Source organism: Fringilla coelebs (genome assembly GCF_963513975.1).
Source record: "Fringilla coelebs genome assembly, chromosome: 1".
NCBI classification, from domain to species: Eukaryota; Metazoa; Chordata; class Aves; order Passeriformes; family Fringillidae; genus Fringilla; species Fringilla coelebs.
This window is the reverse complement of record NC_140028.1, coordinates 5,036,104-5,061,410: the sequence shown is the minus strand read 5'-3', so window position 1 is coordinate 5,061,410 and position 25,307 is coordinate 5,036,104. Positions and strand designations below refer to the sequence as shown.

The 25,307-nt window shown below is 39.2% G+C and overlaps 1 protein-coding gene across 5 annotated transcripts in view; it reads right to left on the bottom strand.

Moving 5' to 3' along the window:
- The window catches only part of TRAPPC9 (trafficking protein particle complex subunit 9), a 443,040-nt gene that overhangs the window by 260,930 nt on the left and 156,803 nt on the right, over positions 1-25,307 (bottom strand). For 4 of the 5 annotated variants that reach the window (XM_084214958.1, XM_084214957.1, XM_084214959.1 and 1 more), the window contains one exon: positions 24,436-24,546. In XM_084214958.1, the coding sequence (XP_084071084.1) occupies positions 24,436-24,546 (111 nt within the window). Of the gene's footprint in view, positions 1-20,750; positions 20,866-24,435; positions 24,547-25,307 lie in introns of those variants that run through there. The other variant, XM_084214961.1, reaches the window with a different exon arrangement.

Sequence of the window (25,307 nt, the reverse complement as noted above, 5' to 3'; positions counted from 1 at the left end):
AACGAGCTGCAAAAGAAGCCTTGAGGAATTTTACAGTTCTGGGGTTTATATGTGGCTACTTAATGCACCCAGAATTGACACAAGGCAGACAAAATACACATTCCAGCTCAGCACCTGATGCACACAGCCTGCAGAACTTGGAACCTAGCACCCAGGAAAAACACAGAGAGAGCACAAACCCAAGTGAACCCATACAGGCGCTCTGAACCAGCAAACAGCTCCCAAAATGAGCTCTGAACTTTATAAAAGAGAGTTTTTAGGATAAAGCTCAACCATCACAACAATTGCAGAACTGCATTTTAGTAGGACTTTTATTTATTCCAGTGTTTATGGCTGCCAGTTCACCCAAGAACAACATTCTGCATCAATAAATCACTTTGTTTAACGAGTTCTTGATGAACAGGGAACTGGGTCCTAATGGGAATCTCAAGGGCTAAGTTCTGTCACAGGAGGAGGAGGAGGCTGCTGGGTCAGAGAGTTTTAATGAATATCAACCATAACATAGCAGGATAGCTCAGGTGACAGGTGAAACATCATTAAATTCCAGATAGATGAAGAATTTGCTGCAACAGTAGAAGTTTTATTCTCTTTCCAACTAGGAAGGTGAAAGTTAGTGCAGATAAGCTCAGTATCATTTATCTTCTAGCAGCATCCTGAATAACTAACAATTGGGATACAACATACTCCTTCCTAAATTGCATTTCAGGGATGACTTTCTGCTGGATTCAGGGGGGAGAAAAAATCCTCCTTGATTACATTCTCAGATTTCTGATTAGATTGCAACAGATTAATATGCAGGGCTTACATGGCTCCCTGCCCATGGCAGGGGGGTTGGAATAGATGATCTTTGAGGTTCCTTCCAAGTCAAAGCATTCTGTTATTCTGTGACTTTATAAAACAGTTCAAGGAACTCAAAATAGTATGTTCATTATGTGACACTGATTCACTCCTCATGAACAGACAGCTCTCCTCCACCAGAACTATAAATCTTATTCTCATGTTCTCTCTCTAGCTCATCAAAATTTTCCAAATGTTCCAAAATCTCTCTAGCAAACACCTGACTCAAGGATCATAAAAGTACTGACAACAGCCAGTTCAGTAACACAGAAATACCAAAACAAGTAAAGCACTGTTCCAACTTTACACCCATGTGTTCAAAACAAGTTAGTTTAAATTAATTACTACTGGTGAGTACAAGAAGAAAAGAGAAGTAATATCCCATCAGTAAATCACACCAAATCAGCTAATTTGGGTATTTTTTTTAATTTACTTTCTGTAACTTTTACTTCCTATACTTGCATTTTCAGTCCACTAGCTAGGAAAAAAAAAAAAAAAGATACAAAATTGTAATAAAACTCTCCATCATTATTAGGCCTTTTCTGACTGCTGACTGTTTAATTCCTTATTGATTCTTTCTTTTTTTAATCATATCCAAAATGAAACTGATTCTTTACCTGCTGAGGACAAATCTGGAAAGAAATCCATGAATTTGCTGAGCAGCATAATAAAGACTATCCTGTCTCAGAGACAATGCTCCCTGTAGGAGCAAACCTTTCCTTTACCTTGACAGATGCAATTCAAAATGGGGCTCGGTGTGAAATCAAAATATTGAAACTGTCAAATATAACCACTCTTCTGGCACATCATGCAAAATTGAACCTTTGGTTTATAGACAAGAAAGATGGTTTATTTCTTTAGCAGACCAAGGTCTCAGGATGATTCAGACTCCTGCTGGGGAATGCAGAGCTTAAGGAGGAAGATGAGCCCAAAGCAGGGAGGAGTTTGCAGCTGAGAGGGGACAATTGTCCTGCTGGGCACTGGACAGGCTACAGGCACAATTCTCCTCTTGGTGCTCTTGAAGGAAGCACTACAAAAGGAGGATGTTGTGCTTTTAAAGCTCTCAGTGAGATCAACCCTTGTGCCCTGATATTTTCTGCAGGAACCCAGGTTCCTATATTCTCATTTCTTTCACTTGTTTTTTTCTTTCTACATTTCCATTTTATTAGACTGTGAGCCTAAAATGCAAGTTTCTTTCCAGTCTAAGAATTCCCAGCATGGCCTTCTCCATCCCTGGCCAGAATCTCTGTGTGTAAATCTCAAATGACTGAATGTGGTATACAGATTTTGAAATTTATTTCCCTAAATCAGTTTTTCACGTTCTCCAATCAAATTACTGCTTGTTGCATTTCACAGTCTCAACAAAGATTACAGACACCTCATCAACACCAAATATGACCATCTGCATGGTTATTTCCAGAAATATTTAATCTTTCTTTCCAGATGACAGACATTCTGAGTTGGAAGGGCACATTACTGCTTCTTTATCTTGTGCATGTTATTAATGGTTTCTAAAACTGCTTCTGGGAAGTCAAGTTTTGTTTCCCTCAGGTTATATAATGTATTTCTTTATCATGTTCTGTACATTATTCAAGACCTTTGACAATAATTAGTTTTGCTTTAAACACTAAGAGAACAACACTGAGTTTGGAAACTTGACAGATATATTTCTGAACTGAAGCAAGGAAAAATGTTTAAAAAACAATTAAATACATGTGTAACAGTGAAGGATGATTATTAAAGGAAAAAAATCCCAGCCAAGCAGCAGAATATTGCCATAATATGTATTATTTACATTAAATTATTTTAAACCCCTGTAGGTTATTATTTCTGTGTAACTTCAGTGTAAATGTATTAGAGACCACACTTAGCAGTAAATAAGTTTAATTTGTATGATCTGAACCAGACTGGAAAATGGATGAATTTCCATGTGATCAGCTCTCAGCATGTTTGTTTTTCAGTGGGCTCAGAAAAGCAAATTCAATTCCCTGTTAGTTTTTAATGCAACATATTTCCAACCAAGGAATTGCAATTGCACCCTTCTTGTGGAATCAGGAGTGTTGATAATCAATAAGGAGCTCAAATAAAACATGCAACACACCAGAGGTATCTGTAAAGACATCACTGATGGATTTGCCAGGTACTGACAAAACTTTTGGGAGCCTAAATCAAAACTGCTCTTGTTTCAGTCCAATCATTCAAAGAGCTCATCAGAGTAAAAGGGGTTAGAAATAGAAAATTACAATTCCTTCCACAGATTTGGTGTCCAGATTCTACTGAAATAACTTCCTACTGCCTTATTGCATGCAGTACTGTGACTAAATCAGTTTTTAATTGCACCCAACATGCAGTGAAGGTACCAAGGCTAAAATTTTCACCAAATTCCAGTATGGAAATCAGGAATGCAGGACCTGTTCTTCTTCCAAGCAAGAACTGAGAGCCCAGAACACATTAAATTTCTAAAGGTGCCCAAGCACTGGCACTGGGGTATACTCCACACCTAAGAGATGGCAAAAAAATTATATTCTGTCTTCTTCAGTTTTATTTTTTATTCCATTTGCAATCATTTGAAGTGAAGTACAGCACAGGATACTCCACTGGCTTAAATCTTCTGCTGTGAGGAGCAGAATCTCATGTCCACAGAGTAATGCCTGCAATTTCCACCTTTTCTCTTTAAACAATTCCACAGCACTCCATGCCTAAATAAGGAGATTTTTTTTTCTTTAAAAATCTAGTCAAATGTTTTATTTCTCTAATTCCTGTATACATTTCTCTGTCATGCAGTTGCTACTTCTCTATCTGAATCAGCTTAAAATAATCAAAATATTCCAAATAAAGCAAAGCAAATAATCCCTCAGGTAGTTTGGAACACTACAGTTGGAAGTTATTATCTCACCTTCACTAAAGAAAAAGACATCTGCACTGCTTGTGTTTTCTCGAGCATCCTGCCTCTGAGGCTTAGCTGTAATTTGGATGCCACAAAAATATGTTCTTGTAAATCAAGTAATTTTGAAAACCTGCTAATTTCTTTAAGATCCAAGTATTTCATTCTTGATGAGCATCTATGCAGGCTTCATGCACAGATGGACACGACTTATTTGTAGTTTTTCTTCAATGAAACAAAGTAAAATATTTTGCCAGAAAAGAGGATACAAAAAACCTTAAACCAAACCCAAATTTTCTTTTAATAGTATTGAGATGCTGAGGTATCTCTCAGAAGTTAAAAAAAAGTTAAAACCCTAATAATTCTTGATCTAAGAGATCAGACACCCATCACAAGCACCTGCCATCATTTTAAAGTGACAAATTTAAATTTGTCTTTTTAAAGTGACAAATTTATTTACACTTCATAAATTGATCTTCAAGTTATGAAACTCTGATTATTTTTTAATTACTATATGACACTGAAAGAAAACTCTGAATGGGAAAAGCAGCTTCTGGATATTTCTAATATTCTTTCAACATTCCACAAATAAAGGATAGGAAAGGTAAGGAACAGCCAAGATAAAACTCAAAAGCTTTCAGTGTGAAAATGTAGTTATGAATATATATACAGACATCTGTCTCTACATATATCTATATATCTATATCTATATATCAAACACTCTGCAAAAGAGTGAGGCACCAATCTCTGCAAGGGGTCAAACCTGGATTAAAGAGACCTGCAGAAAGCTCACTAATAAATGGAGATAAAGCTTTATTTTAAGATCTAATAATGATGAAAATTCCCCCTTAAGATACTTAAAAGTGTATTTTTGAGGGAAGAGAAAACCCATGAAAGAGGGAGAATGACACAAGGGAAAGAATCTCCAGATTTTCTGGACCTAGGCAAAAGGCAAGGCAGATTTCATATCCAATCAACAATGTCAACAAAACCACCTTTAAAAAGGGATAAGGAAAAGGTCAAAGAAACTGAATGTGATATTGGAATGTGGTATTGGAATGTGGTATTGGAATGTGATATTGGAGCTATTTTTTATCTTAAAAAGAAAAAAAAATAAAACCATCAAACAAAACAAACCCTTTTTAAAAGCAACAGACCTGAAAAAGTAAGGGGGAGAAGCCATCAGGCTGGACCCCAGAAGGGCCAGTTTTTCTTGGACACCCCATTCCTTGATCACTGTAATTTCAGGGAGAACTTCCAGCATCTCCCTAAGTCACTCATCAGCTGCTCTGTGGGGACCCCTCCTCCCCCTTTCATCATGCAGGACCAAGTCCCATCAGAGGCAGAGATAAATGCCTGGACTTCTAAAAGTGTTCTTCAAACACTTCTGGGAGCAGAGAGAAACAGCAGCTTAAAAGGAATCATGTCTGAGGAAACTCAGTCCTTAAGAGAAACAGCACTCTTAATCCTGGGATTCTGTTCTTTGTGAAGTTACTGTGCTCCTTACAGTCAATAGAACAACTTGTCTCAGGTGCAGATAAAACCTCAGAAAATTTTAGTAAGAAAAAAAAAATAAGTAGAGGAAAGCATGGGAAGTATTTGATCAAAATCCTTCCCTCTGAGAAATGTTAGCAACCACTACATTCTGTACAGGACTGTAGCAGATTACACCTGTGCTAGGTGACCCAGCTTGAGTAGGGGCATGGCACTATCTGACCTCAAAAGGCCCAATCCAACCTAAAAGACCCTGAATGATGCTGTGACAGCACATTTCATTGATGCTTTTGACAGAGCACATCTAAACCAAAATGGTCTTAAAGTTCCTGAGTATTTAAACTACATCTACTGTCACTAATGATAGATGAAGAAAAAACTTTGAATGGCTCAAGCTGTCAGGAGCATGTGTTTCATACTTTAATACAGGAGGATAGAATTTAATGCCATTTTAAACAAGTGCATTTTGCTGCAGATTTTATTAGAGAATTACCCTCCATGAGCTTTCACAAGCCTCTTACTGTGAGCCATTCATAAACTGGATTCACACAGCAAGAAAGCACAGAACTGTGTCAACAGCATGAGCACTTCATTCAGCTTCTAGCTCTGTTTGGTTCTCCTGAAATATCCAGGCCTAGGATTTAACACAAACTGCAAAGCAAAATCTGAAAAAAAAAACCACTGAACACTTTTGGTAGGTCAGCTGCAATTATTTAAGAATCAGGTGCATGACTAACTTCCACTGAAACTTTTTCTAGTTCCTCCAACAATAACAAAACCAGTAATTATTACTTATTAAACACTTTCTGTACACTTAAGTGAAATATGTGAGAAAACATTTGCTGCTACAACTTAAATTACTATTTTCCTCTTTTCCATAATTTTGTATTACCCCTTAATCTTTTGTAATTCCTGCAACAGCAAGTGTTCAAACATAAGTACTGATCAGAATCCCTTTGTGTCAGGGAGAAAACACACAGAGGAAAAAGGCATCCCACTGCCAATGGATCTATGATCAAAATGAAGATATGAAACTGCTGAGAAGAACGAAAACCATAGTCAAAAAGTCGTAGTCAACACAACATAAAAGTCAAAAAAATAAAAAATAATCTTCAGTAGGTGTTCAGCTGCAAATTCTAAGCAGCAAATGAGTATAATTTGCTACATAAAATTAAAGTTTAAATGCCTCTAAAGCTTGAAAAATTACCACAGCGTGTGAATGCTGTTTTATTCAACCCACATTTAATTTCTGATTTCCAATAGGACTCAGGTATTTCCAGGACTGACCACTGGAAGAAATTATTTGTTTTGAACAACATTGCAAATTTCTACATAACTGCAAGTTAGCATTTTAATTTCAGATCACCATTCTTGATGTATTTCAAAAGAAAACTTCTGGAAACCTTGAAGATGCTCTATCCAACACCCAGCTCGGGTATTTCCACCTCCACTCAGGCAGTGCAGGTTCAGCTGCTGCCAGGGCAGTGAATTCAGCACTCACCACAAACCCAGAGGAGCAGATTGTGCTCCTGCTCTTGGCCCCTTCCTGCCCAGAATATCATTCCTCATTTTGTCACAGGTTGCAAATCCCACCTTGCATCTCTTCAATAACATACTCACAGCATATGGGTAAAAAAAAAACCACATGAGAGGAACTTTGTTATCCCAGGTCACCCATGAGATGCAATGACCAGTTTCCAAAAAATGAGCAAAATTGCAGTTCTCAATTCTGTTCCTGTTCAGACATTCCAAGTGAAGAATACAGGAAAATCTGGAAAGCTCAGTGTGTCAGGAACTGTAGCATCCAATACCTCAGGGAAGAGAATGAGGGCTCTACAAAGCCCACTGGACTGGCTTCACAGTGACAAAATACCAATTTTGGATCCCACAAAGCTCTGCTAACTTCTTTTTGAATTACATGAAAGGCAGACTTATTGTCAACAAGATAAAAAATCCTGTCCATCTACTTGGCACAGAGAAATCCTTCATCTTATCCTTCATGCTAAAGAAGAATTAAAATTGCTGAAAGCCAATGACAGTCTTCCAGATTTTGGTTTTTGGGGTTTTTTTGGGGGTTTTTTGATATTGTAAAAGAGACTTCTGCTCAAAGTTATATACAGGGGAGAAAAAAAAACAATGGCAAATGAAACACAGCCCTTGAGGATGTATGTAATTCCCAGGCCTCCGTTATTTCATTATTTTTTACATTTCTAGCTTTGTAGCAAATTTCCATTCCCAGGCATGAAATTACAGTCCTTGTAAATTTCTGCTGAGGAAGCATAGGAAGAAAACTAAATTGTTCTAAGCATGGGAAGAAAATTGAATTGTTCTAACCAGTTCTAGTGCATGATTCTTGGACTTATGCATCATCCTTGGTGCTTCAGATTCAACACTGAATAAACATCTCTTACATCTTCTGAGCTTGCCTTGTGCTAAACTTAAGTGCTGATCTACATCAGGGCTGAATTGATATCACAGTGAGAAAGCTCAGTGTTTAAAGGCTGGGAGGTTTTAAGAGTTTTTCTATTAGATTCAAAAAGAAGGAAAAGGTCAGGTGACTGCTGGCTGCACCTTTGGGTGAACTCTGCCACACGGAGATGGGCTGAATGCAGAACAGTGGCTGAACACACATCTGTGTCCTGCACCTCACTGCAACTGAGAATTTCCTTTCCTTTCCTTTCCTTTCCTTTCCTTTCCTTTCCTTTCCTTCCCTTCCCTTCCCTTCCCTTCCCTTCCCTTCCCTTCCCTTCCCTTCCCTTCCCTTCCCTTCCCTTCCCTTCCCTTCCCTTCCCTTCCCTTCCCTTCCCTTCCCTTCCCTTCCCTTCCCTTCCCTTCCCTTCCCTTCCCTTCCCTTCCCTTCCCTTCCCTTCCCTTCCTTTCCTTCCTTTCCTTTTCCCTTTCCTTTTCCCTTTCCTTTTTCCTTTCCTTTTTCCTTTCCTTTTTCCTTTCCTTTTTCCTTTCCTTTTTCCTTTCCTTTTTCCTTTCCTTTTTCCTTTCCTTTTTCCTTTCCTTTTTCCTTTCCTTTTTCCTTTCCTTTTTCCTTTCCTTTTTCCTTTCCTTTCCTTTTTCCTTCCCTTCCCCCATTCCTTTTTCCTTTCCTTTTTCCATTCCTTTTTCCATTCCTTTTTCCATTTTCCTTTCCTTTTTTCCCCCCGCCCTTGCCCTTCTCTTTCCTCTTCCCCTTTTTCCCTTTCCTCTTCCCTCACTGCCATGGTCTGATGTCCTCTGACTTTGTTGCCTTCTTTCAGGCCCCATTTGGTGCCCATATCTGCAGTCCCATTTCCCTGTTCAGCAGAGCTGAGCTGTTCCCTCCCCACACCAGCAGCTCCCAGCCCCACTCCAGCTCAGACTTCTCTCTGCTGCCAGGGATGAGCATCCTGGGAGGGCTCATCAGGTCACTGCTCCCTCCATCCTGGGCCTGGAAAATGGAGCTGCAGTCAATCCAGCAATTAAATTTGAGACTTCTCAGCCACTGGAAGTGCAGCAGTCACCCTCTAATACACCTACAGGAAATTAAACAATGATATCATCAGGCCATGAATAACTTTTAATTCAACCTGCTGCACCAGCAGATGCCAGGTGGCTGCATCTGTACCAAGGGAGCACCTGGCCCAGGTACCAATATAGCTCAGCACAAGGCAACTCTTCTGTTTATCACAGGCTCACTTGAAATGAGCTTTTCAGCTCTTCAGGATATGGCTTGTTTCCCTCTATCTCTGCTGGTAGCAATATCTGCTAATAAACAACATGACTAATATTTGATCATAAACAATAATAGAAGTCTGCACAAACCAAACCCATGCCTCAAGAGCACTGATATTGTTTCAAATCAAAACATTTGGAGGACAGATCTGATAACCTTTTAGTTACCACTGGAAGTTATGATTTAGACTTGTTTTTTTTTTTCAGACTGAGGAGCAAAACACAGAGTTTAGCTGCCAATTAGTCCTACCCTGTAAAGCATTTTCTCAGTAATTCTGCTAATTCATTCCACTTAGGATCTGGAACTTAAATGGAGGAGGAGGGGATGAGCTAAAAATAGCAGCAGCAAAAAAAGAAAATGAAAAAAAAAAAAAAAAGCCAATTAGTAGGAATTGAGGAATTGCCACAGTAACCTTTGTCAGGATAAATTTAAGGTATAATGCTCCAAGATAGTTACTATGGTGACCATGGGCCCTTGCAAGGTACCTCTAATGAGAAATGCAGTCTGTGGCACACAAGCAAGCAGATGCAGCAGCAGCAGCCCAACAGGCTATTTAAAGACACTTTTCTCCCCTGCCCCCTTTATTCAAAGAGCAGCAGGAAAATAAACTGCTACTAAAGTAGCTTTAGTTTGTGCATTTTTTCAATTTTTTATTTTTCCCCACTCCTTCAGTCACTGAACTGTTAAGATCTCAGTGTAAGATTCATCCAAATTGAATGGGTTAGATTTATAAACATTACCCACTCTTTGCCTACTCTTTGAAAAATAAATTAAACTCACAAGTCATCCAAAAACTTCAAGGAGTGAAAAGTTTTTACCTAGAAAAATGATATAGACACAGGTTTAGAGAAAGAAAACAAGAAAAATGTTTGTGAAAAATCTTGCATAAATTCTCTTATTTTCCAAAACAATGTGCAGCTGTTATAATTTTTAAAAATGTATTTTACTAGATGGAAGCTATCTCAAATTTATGTTTGGTACTTTCTCCAAATATACACAGACAATACTCAAGAGTGAACAGCTTAAAAAAATAAGGTTTCTCTTTTTTCTACACGAAGTCCATTTCATTCCAGTCTTTACAAACAAAGTCTATTTCAAATCTGGGTTGGCACTGCCACCACAAGCACCCTCATTAAGAACAAGCTTGGATTAACTTGTTACAGTACACACAAAATGACACAGTTCCCATCAGGACCCTCAATAATAAACTTCAGGACCACGGAAAAATGCCCTGGGAGCATTTCCATGATTCTCCTCGTGTTTCCAGGTCTCAGGTCTCTGCTGTGCTGGGGAGCCCAGAGCTGCCTGCAGCACTCTGAGAGGTACCAAGTGAAATAAAGAGGGCAGGAGATCTTTCTCCTTTTTAATGCCTCTATTAAACGGGATCAGCTCAGGTGGGAAGGCTCGGCAGGTCCGCGGTTCCCCTGCTGCCGCTCCCAGGAGTGGCTCTGAAGGGGAGGAAGGAGCAGCTCTGTCCCCTGGGAGGCAGAGCTGGGGGTTCCATCCTCACCAGAGCACCAGGGGTAGATAACCCTTGTTCTCCTTTTTGGTTTGACCTTCAGGCTCCTGCCTCTGGCCGAGATCCTCCTTGGCTAGGGCAAGGAGCAAAAAGGGTCTCAGCATCCCAGCAGGCTCTGGGTCCTGTTCCTCACATCCAGGCATCATTTTGATCTCTTAATTCTGTGTCAGCTCGTTGTTTTTAGGGGTTTATTTGCTAGGTTTGGTGGGGGGCTTCCCCCATTGCCTGCTGGCTCCAAGGTCATTTGCAGCCAGCTCCAAGGTCCCCTCCTTTCACCATCCGGGGGATGCCATCCTCCTGAACTCCGCAACCTTTAAAAAAATGAGTAACCCTTTTTTTACTGATAACACCAAGCAGCTGAAACAACACACATCTTATCATTTTTACGTGGTCCTGAAGTTTATTATTGAGGGTTTATGATGAGGGTGGTTCTGGCACAGGTTGCCCAGAGAAGCTGGGGATGCCCCATCCCTGGAAGTGTCCAAGGCTGGATGGGGCTTGGAGCCACCTGAGGCAGAGGAAGGCATCCTTGACCAGGGATTGGCAGTGGATGATCCTCAAGGGCCCTTCCCACCCAAACCATTCCATGTTTCTACAATTTCAAGCTAAACATTGAATGGGAAGGTTTGTTCAACACCACCTCAGCCTCAAACCTGGGCACCATCACCCTTCCCAAAGCCTGGGCAGCTGCCAGGGGTAACTCAGGGAACAGCCCTGGCTCACACACAGGGTCAGCCCCTGCTCACACAGACACACTTCACTGCAGCTTGCCACTCATAGTTTTTCTTGATCAAGTTCTGGTTTTCTTCATCCCAAACTGAATCTTCATGCAGTAAGAGAATCCTTTTCATGCCTCTTCTTAATTAGCAATAAATTACTAAACTGCTTTTTTTTTGCCTTTCTCAATGCAAAAGAGGCAGCTTCTCTCCTTTTAAACACTGCAAATTAAATACTAAAATCTTTCTTTAAGTAATACATCTAAGCCCAAAGCACTCAGGAGAACACACTGTGAAAACCAGATCAATGGTAGCTTGTGATTTAAATAGGTTAAATGTGGGTTTGGCAACTTTGCAGCCAAGCTTTTGCATTGATATTAGCAGGTGTTAGATCTCCTTGAAGCTGCAAAAGCTCTGCCAACTCATCAGAAGATGCACAACTCATTAACTCAATTTTGATATAAAAGATAGGGCTGAGAAGCTTCCCTGATGAAGTAACCCTGGAAGGAAACTTTGGTGGGGAGTATAATTTATATGTAAGGCCCTCACTTGTCAAAGGAAAAGGTTTTAGCTGAGATAATCCCCTGGCTGGGATTTTACCACACATTTCACAGCCTACTATTAACAGAATTAATATTCTGCCATGTGTTCTGCAGAGCTGACTTCTATTTCAGTTGCAACTATTTTTTTAAAAGACAATGAATAAATACTTCAGGAAAAATCCTCCTGACCTAGTAAACTGTCAGAGCAGGAGTCAGTTAAAATTTTGTCATGCAAGCAATGACTCAGTAGATTCTTCCCAAAGGAAGCTTTGTTTATAGAGACTTATACAGAGAAGAAAAGAAAAATAGTTCTACAAAAGGCACACTAAATCTCTGGCCCAACCCTGTTCTGCTACACTGAGTTTATCTAGTTGCAACAAATACCTGAATTTATCCAGATTATAACTGTTTTGTTGTATAGTTTATAACTCTTGCAGTTGACCAAAAATATGAAAGCAAAGGTTGCTCTCCTGCTTGTCCACTGCCTTCCCCTCTCAGTTACAGCCCAGACCTAAACCCACCTGCTTGGAATCAGCACAATCCAAGGGAAAGAAGATTCTGAAGAGGAGAATAAGCAACAGGGAAGAGGAGAAATAGAGTATTTGAAGCACCCAGAAGAGCACCTGCCATTGGTGAGGAAAATCTCTATTCCATCCCAAAATAATCTACTATAAACAGCCTCCAAGCAGCTCCTCTCCTCAGCAGTGCAAATCCTGCCACAACTGCATGTGTGGGAACACTCCAGAAACCTTCAGGTTAGGAGTCAGGAAAAAATATGGGGACAACAGCAAAACCTTCACCAAGAAGTAAATAATTCTGTTTGGGAAGACAAGAATCAATAAACCAGTTTCCATTTAACCACCTTAACAACAGTTAGACCAAACAGAAAAGTTTTATCCTGTAACTGGTTGAGGGGAAAAAAAATATACTACCAGTTATCTTGGACTATTATACTTTAAATATTTTTATACTTCATTCTTCTATTCACAATGTGTGCTTGATTTTCTCTTTTTTCCCTTCAAGTGTAACATTGGATTCTTCTCTCCTGTCAGGTTCCCTTTTGCAAATATTTTTTTTCCCTAGCGCTTCCTTTCAAATTAAATAGTTTTCAAGTATCATCTTCTCATTTGGTGAGATCATTCCAAAGAAGTGAAAACATCCTGCCCTGTGCTGATACAAAACATTCTGCTCAAAAAAATGCTTTTTTTGGCTCACTACTGAGCCATAGGTAAGATTTTCACAGATGTATTAAAACCTGGATCCTATTCCTAAGAGGTAAAAGGCAGCCCTGAGCTCATCATCCACTATTTAAAGCTCAGATTTTTTTCCAGCCTGTTCATCACTTTGGATTTATTAAGACTGAAGTTCACCTGACAATTCATCATCCTGTCCTCTCTAACTCCTCACATCAGCTCCCTCCTTCACAGTCCAGTACCAGGGACCTTCCCAGCCCTCTGCTCACCCCTCTTCCAACACAATTCCAAAAACAGCTGAGCAGTTCAGGGCCCAGCCCACATTCCAGAGGGGCTCCAATGAGGATCTAAGCTCTACAAGTTATTACTCCCTTTCTTAACTAATTAATATTTTTCCCTTCCTATCCCATAGCAGCTTGGTTTCTCAGCTTCTGGTGGGGAACTCCTTCCCATGTCAAGAATGACATTAATTAGACCCTTCTCACTCTTCAATCTTGTTCATTCCTGACCAGAACTTCAATGTTCTGGAAATGGATAAGCTCATAAAAATGGATTTATGAGCTACATCTTCCCTGCATAAAGCCCTGTTTACTCCTTCCTAGTTCAGCACACTTAATCAATGCAGATTTACATATAAAACTGTAATAAACATGTAAATAATCTTTTTTAGGACAAGTCACCCTCTTTCCTCCATCTTATTATTTGACATATCAAATCTGGAATGTTTCCATGATATCAGGATCTTTCATAGCCTGAAAGCACTGTATAAGATAAGGAGTAATTTGGTAAGTGTATATATGGAGGTTTTAAACACACCTCCTGCACTGGGCAGAAATCAAGGCACCACATAATCCAGACTGAGAGTTGCTCTCCCACTGAGGGCCAGGAAATCAAACAATTCCCAGTGATCTCATTTCAGAATTGTCAATTACTTCAAAAATCCAAGGCAAGAGCAGAATTCTTAATTGTTATGAAGAATTATAAAAAATGTGCATTTTTGAAAACCTCAAACAAGGCAAAGCTCTCACGGGAGAGCCACTGGAAAAGTGGACTGGAGGGGACAGAAAAAGAGGTTGAAGAAGAAAGATAACAGATTTAACATCACCCCCATTCCCTGCCAAATCAGAACCTTTTATAGGGCAAGTCACAAATTGTATTCAAACTTAGCAGAATACTGGTTTGGTTTTTTTAAATTCAGGACCTTTAAATCTTCCCATTATTTCAAAGAAGGCTTCAACTTTTTGCCTGTGATCCCAGTTATTATGGTGGCATTGGTGAGGGGAGAAGAAAACAGAATTTCCAGATCTGCATCTGCTGATACATTTGTAACTGCAAAATTAAAATGGCATAAGAGGTTGGCTTTATATACTACAGCATTTACTTAACATCTTTCAGTGATCTTTTCAAATCACTGTTGTTTTAGCTTTTGTTTCCAGTTAATGAAGGCAGAATTAAATGGATGTCAACAGTAAGGAATAAATTCAAGCTGATGAAGCACTAATTTTAAATGAGTGTTCTCTTTGAAGGAAATACTCACAAACCAGCTATTTTAATTATACTTTTGATCATCTAAAAGAAATTAATAGAAATTGGATATTTTCATCTCCAACTTCAGGAAATCCATGCTGCACCCTCGTGATCTTTTACAGAACATCAGAGAGCAGGCAGGAAGCCAAATGTGGGCAACATCCGAGTGTAACTTTCATAAATCCTTTGGCCATTAAGGCAGACATAACTGGCAGCCACTCAAGACAATCTTCTTTCATCCCATTAACGCAGCCACCGTGTCACCACAGCCACAAAACACAGCCAAGTGCTCCTCAATACAGGGAGTGCTGTGCTCTAAATTAATCTATTTATCTACAGATATTGATCAAACCAGGTGTGACCTGGAGCTGCACCTAAACCCAAAAGCTCAGTCTCTTACTGGCAGCATAAACAAAAAATGACCTGAAATGTGTAAGGGAGGTTTTCCACAAAAAATAATGATGATGGTTAATTGGGAAATGGACTAAAACTATTCAGTTATCTTCACCACTTTGTCCTGCAATCTCTAAAGAGTCTAAGTGCACCCAGACACCCTTCACTCCTTATGTCCAAGTGTCCAAATATCATAATAGAGCAATTTATTAGGCAAATATATTCCAGTGAGTTTTTTGATCTGTTAGATGAACATACAAGGCACCAGGTGACAGTGAGCAGAAAAGTATTGCACCTAACTGAACCCATGGAGGAGGACTGTGCAAATTCACATTGCTAATAATAACAGACTGCTTAAAGTAAGACATGAGTTAGAGGTCAAAGTCTTACCTAAAAGTGGCACTATGCCATCTGTAACAGCAGAAAAAAACAAATAAAAAAGGCTAAGGAAAAAAAATTGTCCTCAAGAGAAGGGTAAAAAAAAAAACCCAAGAGGGATTAGGACAAATTATGGAAAGGCAGGGAGTCTTGGAGGACAAAAGAAAGCAACAGAGAAACCAGTTCCCATGGACACATGCCCATAACTGCTGGCTTTGGGAAGAACAGGGAAGTTTACCAATGAGCAAGCAGATTTTCAAATCAAGGAATAGTGTAGGTTGGGAGGTTCCTCTGGAAGTATCCACTCAAACCTGGAAGTTGGCCATGGAAGTTGGCCATGAAGCCCCAGGATGGCACCAGGCAAGTAAATTATTCTTTGCATTGCTGGTCCCATCCAGGCACAGAGCTCAGGGCAGCTGCCCCTGCCTGCCCTGCCTTGGGCACTGCAGCATCCCACTGGGGAAGAAAGAATTCTGCAACAACCTCTGCAGCACAACCTCTGCAGCCTGCCTTGAATTCACACTGCAAGGCAAATCTGACAGAAATTTGGGCTGTGCCAGCTGTGCTGCAGCTGCACAAATCCCTCCCCCACTTGTCTGAGTCCTGTGGAGGGAACCTCTCCTCTGCCATGGTTTCACTCAGGACTCCCAAGTTTCTGACATGGATTTCTTGAGGAAAGACAGCCAACAGAATATCCCAGGTGTGCTGACCACAGGGCAGGTTTGAGACAAAACAGAAGTTTTGATTAAGTATCCATCTCACAGAAATACAGACAAACGTGGGGACAAAAAACAATGTGGATTAATACAACTTTCCTTTCTCCTTCAGTGTTCAGAAAACCTACTGGAAAAAGGAAAAACCCCAAAGTTCCATGGAATCTTTTCTTCCTGGGAATATTGGTATTTTTGTATTTCATTCTAACAGGGAGATTCATTCAAAGTGAAAAGCTGATAATGTTCACCTTCATCCTCCACTTTTTTCCATCACCCATCAGTGTTGAAACATGATTTTTCTAAAACTACAGTCTGAATTTATTGGTTTGAATATGTGGAAATTAAGGACAAGCACAATTCATTTCAACCCTGACTTCCCTCAGGAAAAGGTATTTCTTCCTGTTTAGCTTGTTGTTCCATTGTTATCTAACTAAAGAAACAATTATATTTTTTCTTGCATTCTTACTTTTTCTTCCATATTCTTTGCACAAAAATGAAAACCCAATAAAAAAGTACTAGCACTTCAGTCAATTTTTTTAACAAGCCTGCACTTTGTCAAATGCTTTCACAACTGTGCCTAGCACCCAAAAATTTCAACACAGAAATAATTTTTTTTCAAGTATTGAGGAAATAAAGGAAGGAAAAAGTCTGGCTTCTTCTATGAGAAAAAAGGGGTTTTTTTAAAAAAATAATTTCTAAATCTGAGTCCTGAAATAAATTACTCTGACTTTTTTCAAGAGACAGCTTTTGAACCCTACAAGCTGTGATCTACGTAGGATTTAAGGGGAAAATGAAGATGACTGGTCTGGATCTTGAGTGATTTATAGCTCATTTTAAACTGGAACAGCAAACTCGTGCTACATCTGTGGGACATTTTGTATAAGGGCCAAACTACCCAGCCATGTTTATGTTGTACCCTATTAAACTTAATAAATCCTGTCAGAGACAAACTTGGCCTGTGCTCACAAAGCTCCTGTTTCCCCAGCTGCATGCACAAAATATTATAAAGAGCACAAATTGGGTCTTCTGAGGCCAAGGCAATGTTCAGAGAGGTCAGAAAAAGTGTCATGCAGTGAGTTAGTCACCCCTGATTTAGGAAAAGGCAACTGAAGTAGTGGGAAAAAGAAAAAGAATCTTATGGAAAGAGATGTAATATCAAAGAGGTGCCTACCCAGTGCGGTACCCCAGGATTGACAGAATCCATACATTGAGTTTTGGGGAAGGGAGGGAAGAGAAGAGGAGAAATAATCCCCCTTTTCTCAGACAAGTCTGAGAAAGCTGACCCAAAGGAAGCTCTTCATAGCAGCAGCTGGAGAAGGGAAGTTCACCTCAAATAGACATTTCTTGACAGAAACAAATGCTAAATTCAAACTCAAACCAGAGGAAATAGATTGTCTGCACATCCCCTATGGAAACAGACCCTAACTGTTCAGAAGAAAAGGATGATCTTGCATTGGGGACAGGACAGGGAGAGGAACAGGAACATATTGCTGGGGGATTTGTTTCCATCATCATTACAGGGACAGAGCACTGGAAAAGGCCTCGCAGTTGGGAAGTGTGGCAACTGCAGGAGGATCTTTGGCAATTCCAGGGAGGAACCTCAGGACCAGCCTTTGGAAGGTCTCTGCCTCCACTTCTCCGTGGGGGGATGGCCTGATGATGCCGGAGGCCTTGGAATCTCTTCATTCCCAGATGCATTCATACACAGCCCAAAGTTCATGTTTTTATTCCCATGTTCACTTCCCTTGACCTTTTCAGGAGAGCCCTCCTCCATCTCCATCTCACACAATGCATTAAATTGCCTTTAAATTTTACTGCACTTGTCAAACCGAAGCCAAAGGCTTTTATTTTCACCGCTCACCTGAACCTTCTCCCATTTGATCTCCTCTTTGTCCTGTGTGTGTGACCAGAGCTGAATACCAAAATTCCCTCCCATCATTCCCTCCTTCTGCTGGCCTCTCCTGTTCTCAGATCACATCTGGGTTTTGCAGAGCAGTCCCACTGAGGCTCCCTGGGATCAGCCCCCAGTTGGGATGGATACTTGACACTTTACAGAGGAACCAGGACCAGGCAGGGACAAGCTTGGAAGGGACCTCAGAAGAGCATCTGGTTTTCATGGGATGCAAATGGATTCCACGAGTACTTCAGCTACAAAGCAGTCCAAAACTAAAATGTCTCTTTCTTACTTCTTCTCTTATTCTTTCCTTTTTTTTTATTATTGTTAGTTATTTTGCCTTTCTATAGTTTTTGCAGAATCCTCCTGGAGCATCTCCAGTTTTTGCAAAGTGCTTTGAAATAAATATGAACATCATAACTGGTTCATATTATGAATCTGACCAGTGATAGATGTATCACCCTTTCCTACCCAAACAATTCCTTTAATTTTTTTTTGCTGAAAATAACTAATTATTCACTCAAAATTATGTACTATGTTTAAAGATTGATTTGGCTATTAGTAGAAAAAGACAAGCCCTAAAAAAATTAAAAGTGTATTTAACAACTGTCAAATAAGAGACAAAATGAAAACTATTGCCCTGACAACAAAGGGTGATTTTCATGTTTTAGTTAATACAATTTGATTTGAAGGTATCTCAGAAATATCCAGCTGGCCATAGATTTAACATGAAGACCAAGGGCAACTGCTGTGAAATTTTATTTTCTCTTGACAGCAGGCAAAGCCTTAATCATAGCAGCTTTGTCTTTAAAACATAAACTGTAACAGCAATGTATGGAAAAAATCATTAATCTCCCATACAGACAACATGCCCTGTCATAAACAGACACACAAATTAAACACTGACTTGGCAGCTGTGAGAAATAACAATCATCATTTACTTACATATGGACAATAAATTTATTGGGGGAACTTCTGGTTCAGAATGGGGCAGAATTTTTAGTTCTTGCTCCCTTTGAAAGAGGACTTATTTCAAAGTGTTTTCAAAATGTGCATTGTTAACTAATACTGCAGAAATTGCAGTGTACCACTGCACAGACTTCACAGCTCAATTAATCAACACATTTACATCAAATAATTAAGCAGCAGAAATGGCACTCATAATTAGTATGCACACAAAGGACACTTAAAAATTCTTTCATTTCCATGGATTAAAAACTACCAGACTATGGGATAAAAGGTATAAAAGTGAAAATAATAATTTGTTTCTTTAATTATTCTTGTCTCAGAACGTAACAGAAAAAAAGCAAACTGGGTGAAGTCAATACACACAAAAGTTCACTTGGAAAAACTGAGCAAAATACCTATAATTCTGCTGACTATAAAAAAAAAGAACATAACTTACTGTAGAGTATATGTGTAAGCAAACACACTCATTTAACCCTGTAACCCTGCTAAAAGGCAGGGTAAAAGTGCTGACCCAGAAAGGCAGCCTGAACTTGAGGGTTGACTTTGCTACTGCAGGATTTCTTCAGGTTATTTTTAATTAGGCGACTTCCAATTTAAAAAAAAATGAAAAGGCCAAAATTCCATCATGTTCTTTCACATCAGCATCCCCTGGGTCACCAGCACTTGTCAGAACTTGTAAATTTTCCACAAAAGTCTCTCTGACTTAAATTACCAACAGAATTATTTCCTCATTTACCACGGCCTGTCCTGTTTGCTCTTCATCTCTCAGCTCCTCACACCAGTCCTGTCCTGGGCATCCCAAGCTTTAATCCCCATGGTCCCCACACCAAGGCAGAACAGGCTGCAAAATCCAACATGTGAATATGCAGAGGCCGGCTGTGGAGTGTCACACATGGGGAAGGCTTCAGCAGCCCAGCTGTGCTGTCCCACAAGGACAGAGGGGAGAATTGATCTGCTCAGACCCTCCCCACCATCAATCCTCCCCCTGTGCCTCAGACACACCGTGCACAGAATGGGGATGGGAAGGCACGACAGGGGGTGTGGTACAAAATGAGATATCCTGGGGCACACAGCAAGATTACATCTATTACCATACATTATGAAGTGATTTGCCATAAATGAGGGCTGTCATGAAATTTAATTTTAATGGTTTGATAATCAAGTAAGAAACACAATAATTACTGTACCTATGGTATTTCAATAAATTCAGATCACTGTTAGTGGCAACATTTTTTTGTTCACAGACATTAATACAATTCCCTCCAAGAGCTGTCTGCTATATTTTTCCATGTCAGAACAACCTGTTGATTACCTTGTTGCTGGGATAAACAAGCTCAGATTTCCCACTGATTACATTCAAAACATTTGCACTTTGCTCACTGTAAAACTCCTTTACCAGCGCAGCTGACTGCTGCAAGAAACATTTTTTCTTCTTCAAGAAACTGGAGACTCAGCTAGTCCAGAAAAAATCTCTGGAGGCTGAGCTTTCCAATAGCAGACATGAGAGAATTTGCTTCCTTCATCATCATCACATGTCATATGTTCCACTGGAGAGATGAACAAAACATGGGTGATATTTGAAATTAGCTGAAGACATTGCCAACACCTCAGCACCACTCACTGCAGCCAGAACTTCCATAGGTTAACTTGGCTGACATCTTTTCATCAGGACACAAGGTCTCCAGTGCATTTCCCTGTGGATACTGAAGTTTTAAAAAACTCCTGCAGATGTAAAGCAGTAAAAATTCATTTGAGTTGGAATTTAGCTTTGCAATAAGCCCTAAAATGATTTTCAGGAGTTCAACAAACGACCATCCAAAACTCTTGCTCCTCTTGTTTTCTTTAACCAACCTCACAGGAGAGGGAGGAAAAATCTCCAGTCTTTTCCTTCTCTACTCCAAAGAAATCTTGGTTCTCTTCTCTCTCCATCATAATCTTGTGGGAAAAAAAGACCTCAGACTAAAACATGTCACTAATTGTCCCACAATGGGATACGAAGGAACATTTCAAATCATGTGGAAAGCAGAGATGGGAATATGAAGTCTCTAATTAACATCTTGGGATATAGGGGGGAAAAAAAGGCTGATCCTTTCATTTGTTTGTCTGCAAAACAAGCAATGATGAAAGACAGAAAGATGAGTGAACAAAATAATCACTGAGCCCAAATTATCATTTCTGACTATAAAATGACAGGGAGCAAAATGTTTCTCTATCCTAAAATAGAGGGAGAAGAGTGTCACTTCTCAGAAACACTGCTTATATATATCTCCAAGAACAGCTACAATGAACACAGTAAATAATCCCAATTATTGGCTTAAAGAGTACAGCAAATTGTAAGTTTAATCTTTTCTGAAAGCTAAAATGATAATTTGCACTAGTCAGCAGAATAATCTTACTGTAGAAAAAGGCATCTATTTTCCAGATAGCCTTTTAATGGCCTAAAGGATGTCTCTTTTCCTAAGTAATATAATACCAGTTTTTCCTGACATATGCAGCGTTATTGCAGCAGCTATTATTGCCCTATCTCAAGTTAATTGAAGCAAACTGCCTTTCAGACCTTGAAATAAAAATATTGTGCAGCATTCTACACATTTGATCCATTTTACATGAATACAAATAAGACAGAGAATAGGACAGGGCTGGAATGCACCAAACAATGTGGATACTACAAAATGGATCCCAGGGACTGCCCTTCACGGGCTCAGAAAGGTTTGGCAGTGCCAGCACTGATCTGCTGACAACCACAGACTCTTTCTAGCATTTCTGTTTTGTGCTCCTCACTCTTCCCATTGTCAGCACCATGGTCAATTGTACAGCTTCCTTATTAATCAAATTATATTACAGAGAGTGCTCTAATAAGTGCAGCACCCATCAGTATTCCTCATTTTCCATAGGAGCAATGCATAAATCCCCTGCAAATTCCCTCTCAGAAGGGAAAAACTTACATTCTACAGTGACCACTCTGTAATGTAGAGCAGAGAAGCAACACATCAACATTGCCAAGTTATTTTACTTTCTAAACATTCAAAGTGGGAAGCAAAAGAGGCCAGACTAAGCAGGATGCAGCATTATCCTTCTTTGTGGGTCTGGAGGCAGAGAACATGAAAACTCTTAGAGTCTCCAGCAATAACAAAAGGGACAAAGAAAACAATTTCCTGCTACCTCCACGCTGTCAGGATGGGAGATTTCAAAGCAAGGGTGATGAATGGAGACAAAGTAAATTACAAAAGGAAGAGAAAGTGACCAAAGCTGGCAAAAAAGTTATAATTTAAATAAAGGTCGAATGAGGCAAACATTAAGAACGAGGACAGCATCAAAAAAGGTACAGGGGAAATGAAAGAAATAATAAACTTGATTGAAAAGCCTCTCTTGAAATATTAATCAGGTATTAATAACAATCGATATCCAAAGAAAAAAATTCCTAAAAGGAGACTCTAAAAGAAAAGGGATGTGTTAAAAAGCTTTTTATACTTGAATTGAAAACCTTAGTTCAAAAGCAGATTCCAGGGAATGCCTGCCCTTTATTAAGATGCAAAGATCTGGAACTGTTCCTTAAAAAGGGAAAAGATTTCTCCTTTGTTTTTTTTTTTTTTCTTTTTTTTCCCCCCAAAGAGCAACAAAAGCCTTTTCCTAAGGGCAGGAAGCTAATTTTAAAGACCAGTGTACGTTTCACCTGCTATTCTGTAGTAGATCTGTTGGAATAAAAATTAAAGCTCATGGCAACACAGGAGCCATTTACACAGTTTTACAATGAAAAACACTTACCTTCAAGAAACACATAATAAATGAGTTTAGAACCAATGGAAAACTGTGCAATTTCTAACCAACATGAAAAATGTATTTTGCAATAAGAATAAAAATAAATTTGAAGGTTTTAAATACCTGCAGCACATATACAATCTCCTTTGATAAATGACTGCTTCAAAAGAGTTATTGAAAGGGTTTTTATCCATTACAATGTAATGATTTAAAGATATTTAAATTTAAATCCATAGGAAATAAAATTCAATCAAAGGGATGCAAAGAAATTTTATAACCTGATTTGTAACTTAATTTCTATCTGTTATATATTGTCAAAAAAAAAAAACTGGGAATGAAAAATTTCCAGGAGTTTTATAAAAACAATGAAAAAAACCAAGAGGCATAAAAATAAAATTACAGAACAATATAGGTAGAAACAAGAATATTTTGGTGACTGCTTGTAGCATTCACATTCTCTGATAAAATCCCTTTGCCCAGGATTTTTCTCCTGGGAAACTGAGAAGCCTCAGAAAAAAGGAAAACAATAATTATCTCATTTGCTTCTCCTGTGTTTTGCTCATGTGGAATGTGTTTGGAGATTGTTTATCCAACAGGTGATTGTTCCATTGGGTTCTGCTGTGAGTTGTTTTGACTCTTTGGCCAATCAGGACCAACCTGTGTCAAGACTCTGGAGAGAGCCACAAGTTTTCATTATTATCTTTTTAGCAATCAGTAACTATCCCTTCTCTATTCTTTAGTATAGTTTAGTATAGTATTCTTTAATATAATATAGCATTATAAAGTAATAAATTAGCCTTCTGAGAACATGGAGTCAGATTCATCATTCCTGCCTTCATTGGGACATTCCCAGCAAATACAATAACTGTTTAGACTGCTTTTTAAAAAAGAAAAAAGGCAATTCTTTCCAAATAAAAGGAAGAAGCACTGTATGTTACTGATAGTTTTGTCCTTTGCTTGGTAAAGTAAAATTCAACCTGAGTTTGAGTCAACACATTTCCACTTGGTTGTGCTTTGGGAGTCACCAAGGCAAAAAGCATTCCCAAAGTACTGCTATTTTACCTATTCTGTAATTCTTTTTGACAGCTGCATTCCTTGCAATTAACGTGGTTTGACTTTGAACTTAATATTCATCCAGAGATTTGCAGACATGAAAACATCTCTCTTTAACCAAGTTTCTGAGCTGCAGGGCTTAAAGTCTCCCAGAGAAGAAAGCAGTGTAGGGAGCCCAAAAGCAAGATTCCCTTTTCCACATCATCACCTTTCCAGGATGAAATTGGAATTCAGATGCAATGATCACCTGAAGGAGATTAACCAGGCAGCCCTGAGCTACAGCCAGCAGCAGGAACCTGAGGCAGGTGTGTAATGGCAAATAATGGTTAATAATGAGCTGTACATCACTCTAGTAGGGGTGTAAGAATCAATACCCACAACAGCCTGCTTGATCTGAAATGTATTTCCCCACAGAGACTAGAATTGCTTTTTCTTCAATTCTGTTCTTCTTTCCTGGAGTTTTCTTTGTAGGAAAAGTGAGGAAATGGCTGGGGAACCACATAACAAAACTTTAAAACTGGGAAAGGATAACAAACTACTGAGATCAGGTTTTAGCACCAGGATTACATTCAGAGCACATGGGAATTACATTCAAACACTCTACAAAAGTTAAATGAGTTGTACACCTCAGTACCAACTGCTTTGTATTTCATTATTTCCAGGATCACTACATGCAGAGCCCAAATAAATTTACTTGAGATATTGCTAAAACTCCGTGATGCACCTCCAAGAAAGAAAACTTTTCTATTCTTTGACATGTGTACACTGTTTAAAAAGAACAACAGGCACCCAAATGTCATCAGTTGTGTACAGAAAATCCCAGGGCCAACTCTGGGCCCCTTGGGCAGAGGCAGCACTCACCGCTGGCACTCCCCGGCATGCAGAATTAAATCCTCGTTGTTCCTGGCACTGATGGTCAGCTCATGCTCTGTGGAATTGAAGACATCCAGAAGGAGATGGCACTGCCTGGTGCTGTTCAGATGGAGGGAAAAAAAACAGCTTTTCAGTGATGATATTATTGTAGGTTTATCAAAATGAGTATTGATACATGGATACAAATATAAATACAAAGAATACATGCATTCACATAGAGGTTTTATCTCCTCCACCAATTATAAGAATATCCTTATCCTTACAAAAACAACCTTTTTAAAAATAGATTTTTACATTATTTTTTGCTAGAATTAAGCAGAAGGTGCAGTCCCAGGACAATTCTGTCCTGTACAATATCAAACCTCACAGCATTTGTTCACCTCTCTATAGTCTCACTTAGCAGCTTTCACATTCACTTCTGTGGAGAAAGCCACAGATATTTTTCAGTTCTTTAAGACTTCACATAAAAAGAAAAAAAAAAAAGAGTTGCATTATTTTAAATTACCTTGACATTACCTCTTTAAGACACAAATTTGCAAGCAAAAAATTAAACTTGTTAAAGTTCATTATAACGGAGAAATTCCATTTCCATGGCTTGTCTACAGACCAAAACAAGCTGGCAATTGGAGCACTTAGCCTTGAGAAGAACTTCTCTGAGAAGGAGAACTCTCTCCCCTCTGTAAGACAGGCAAATACAGGCACTTCTCACAGAAAAACTTAATATTTGTTGGCTACTATCCTTCAAATCCAAATTTCCTCAGATGTGTTTGATAGAAATACACCAACTGCATTTCTGGCAACCTCAGAAAATAAGAGTGGCAAAGTTGCAGAATAGAAACCTTACTGCAGAATTCCAATAA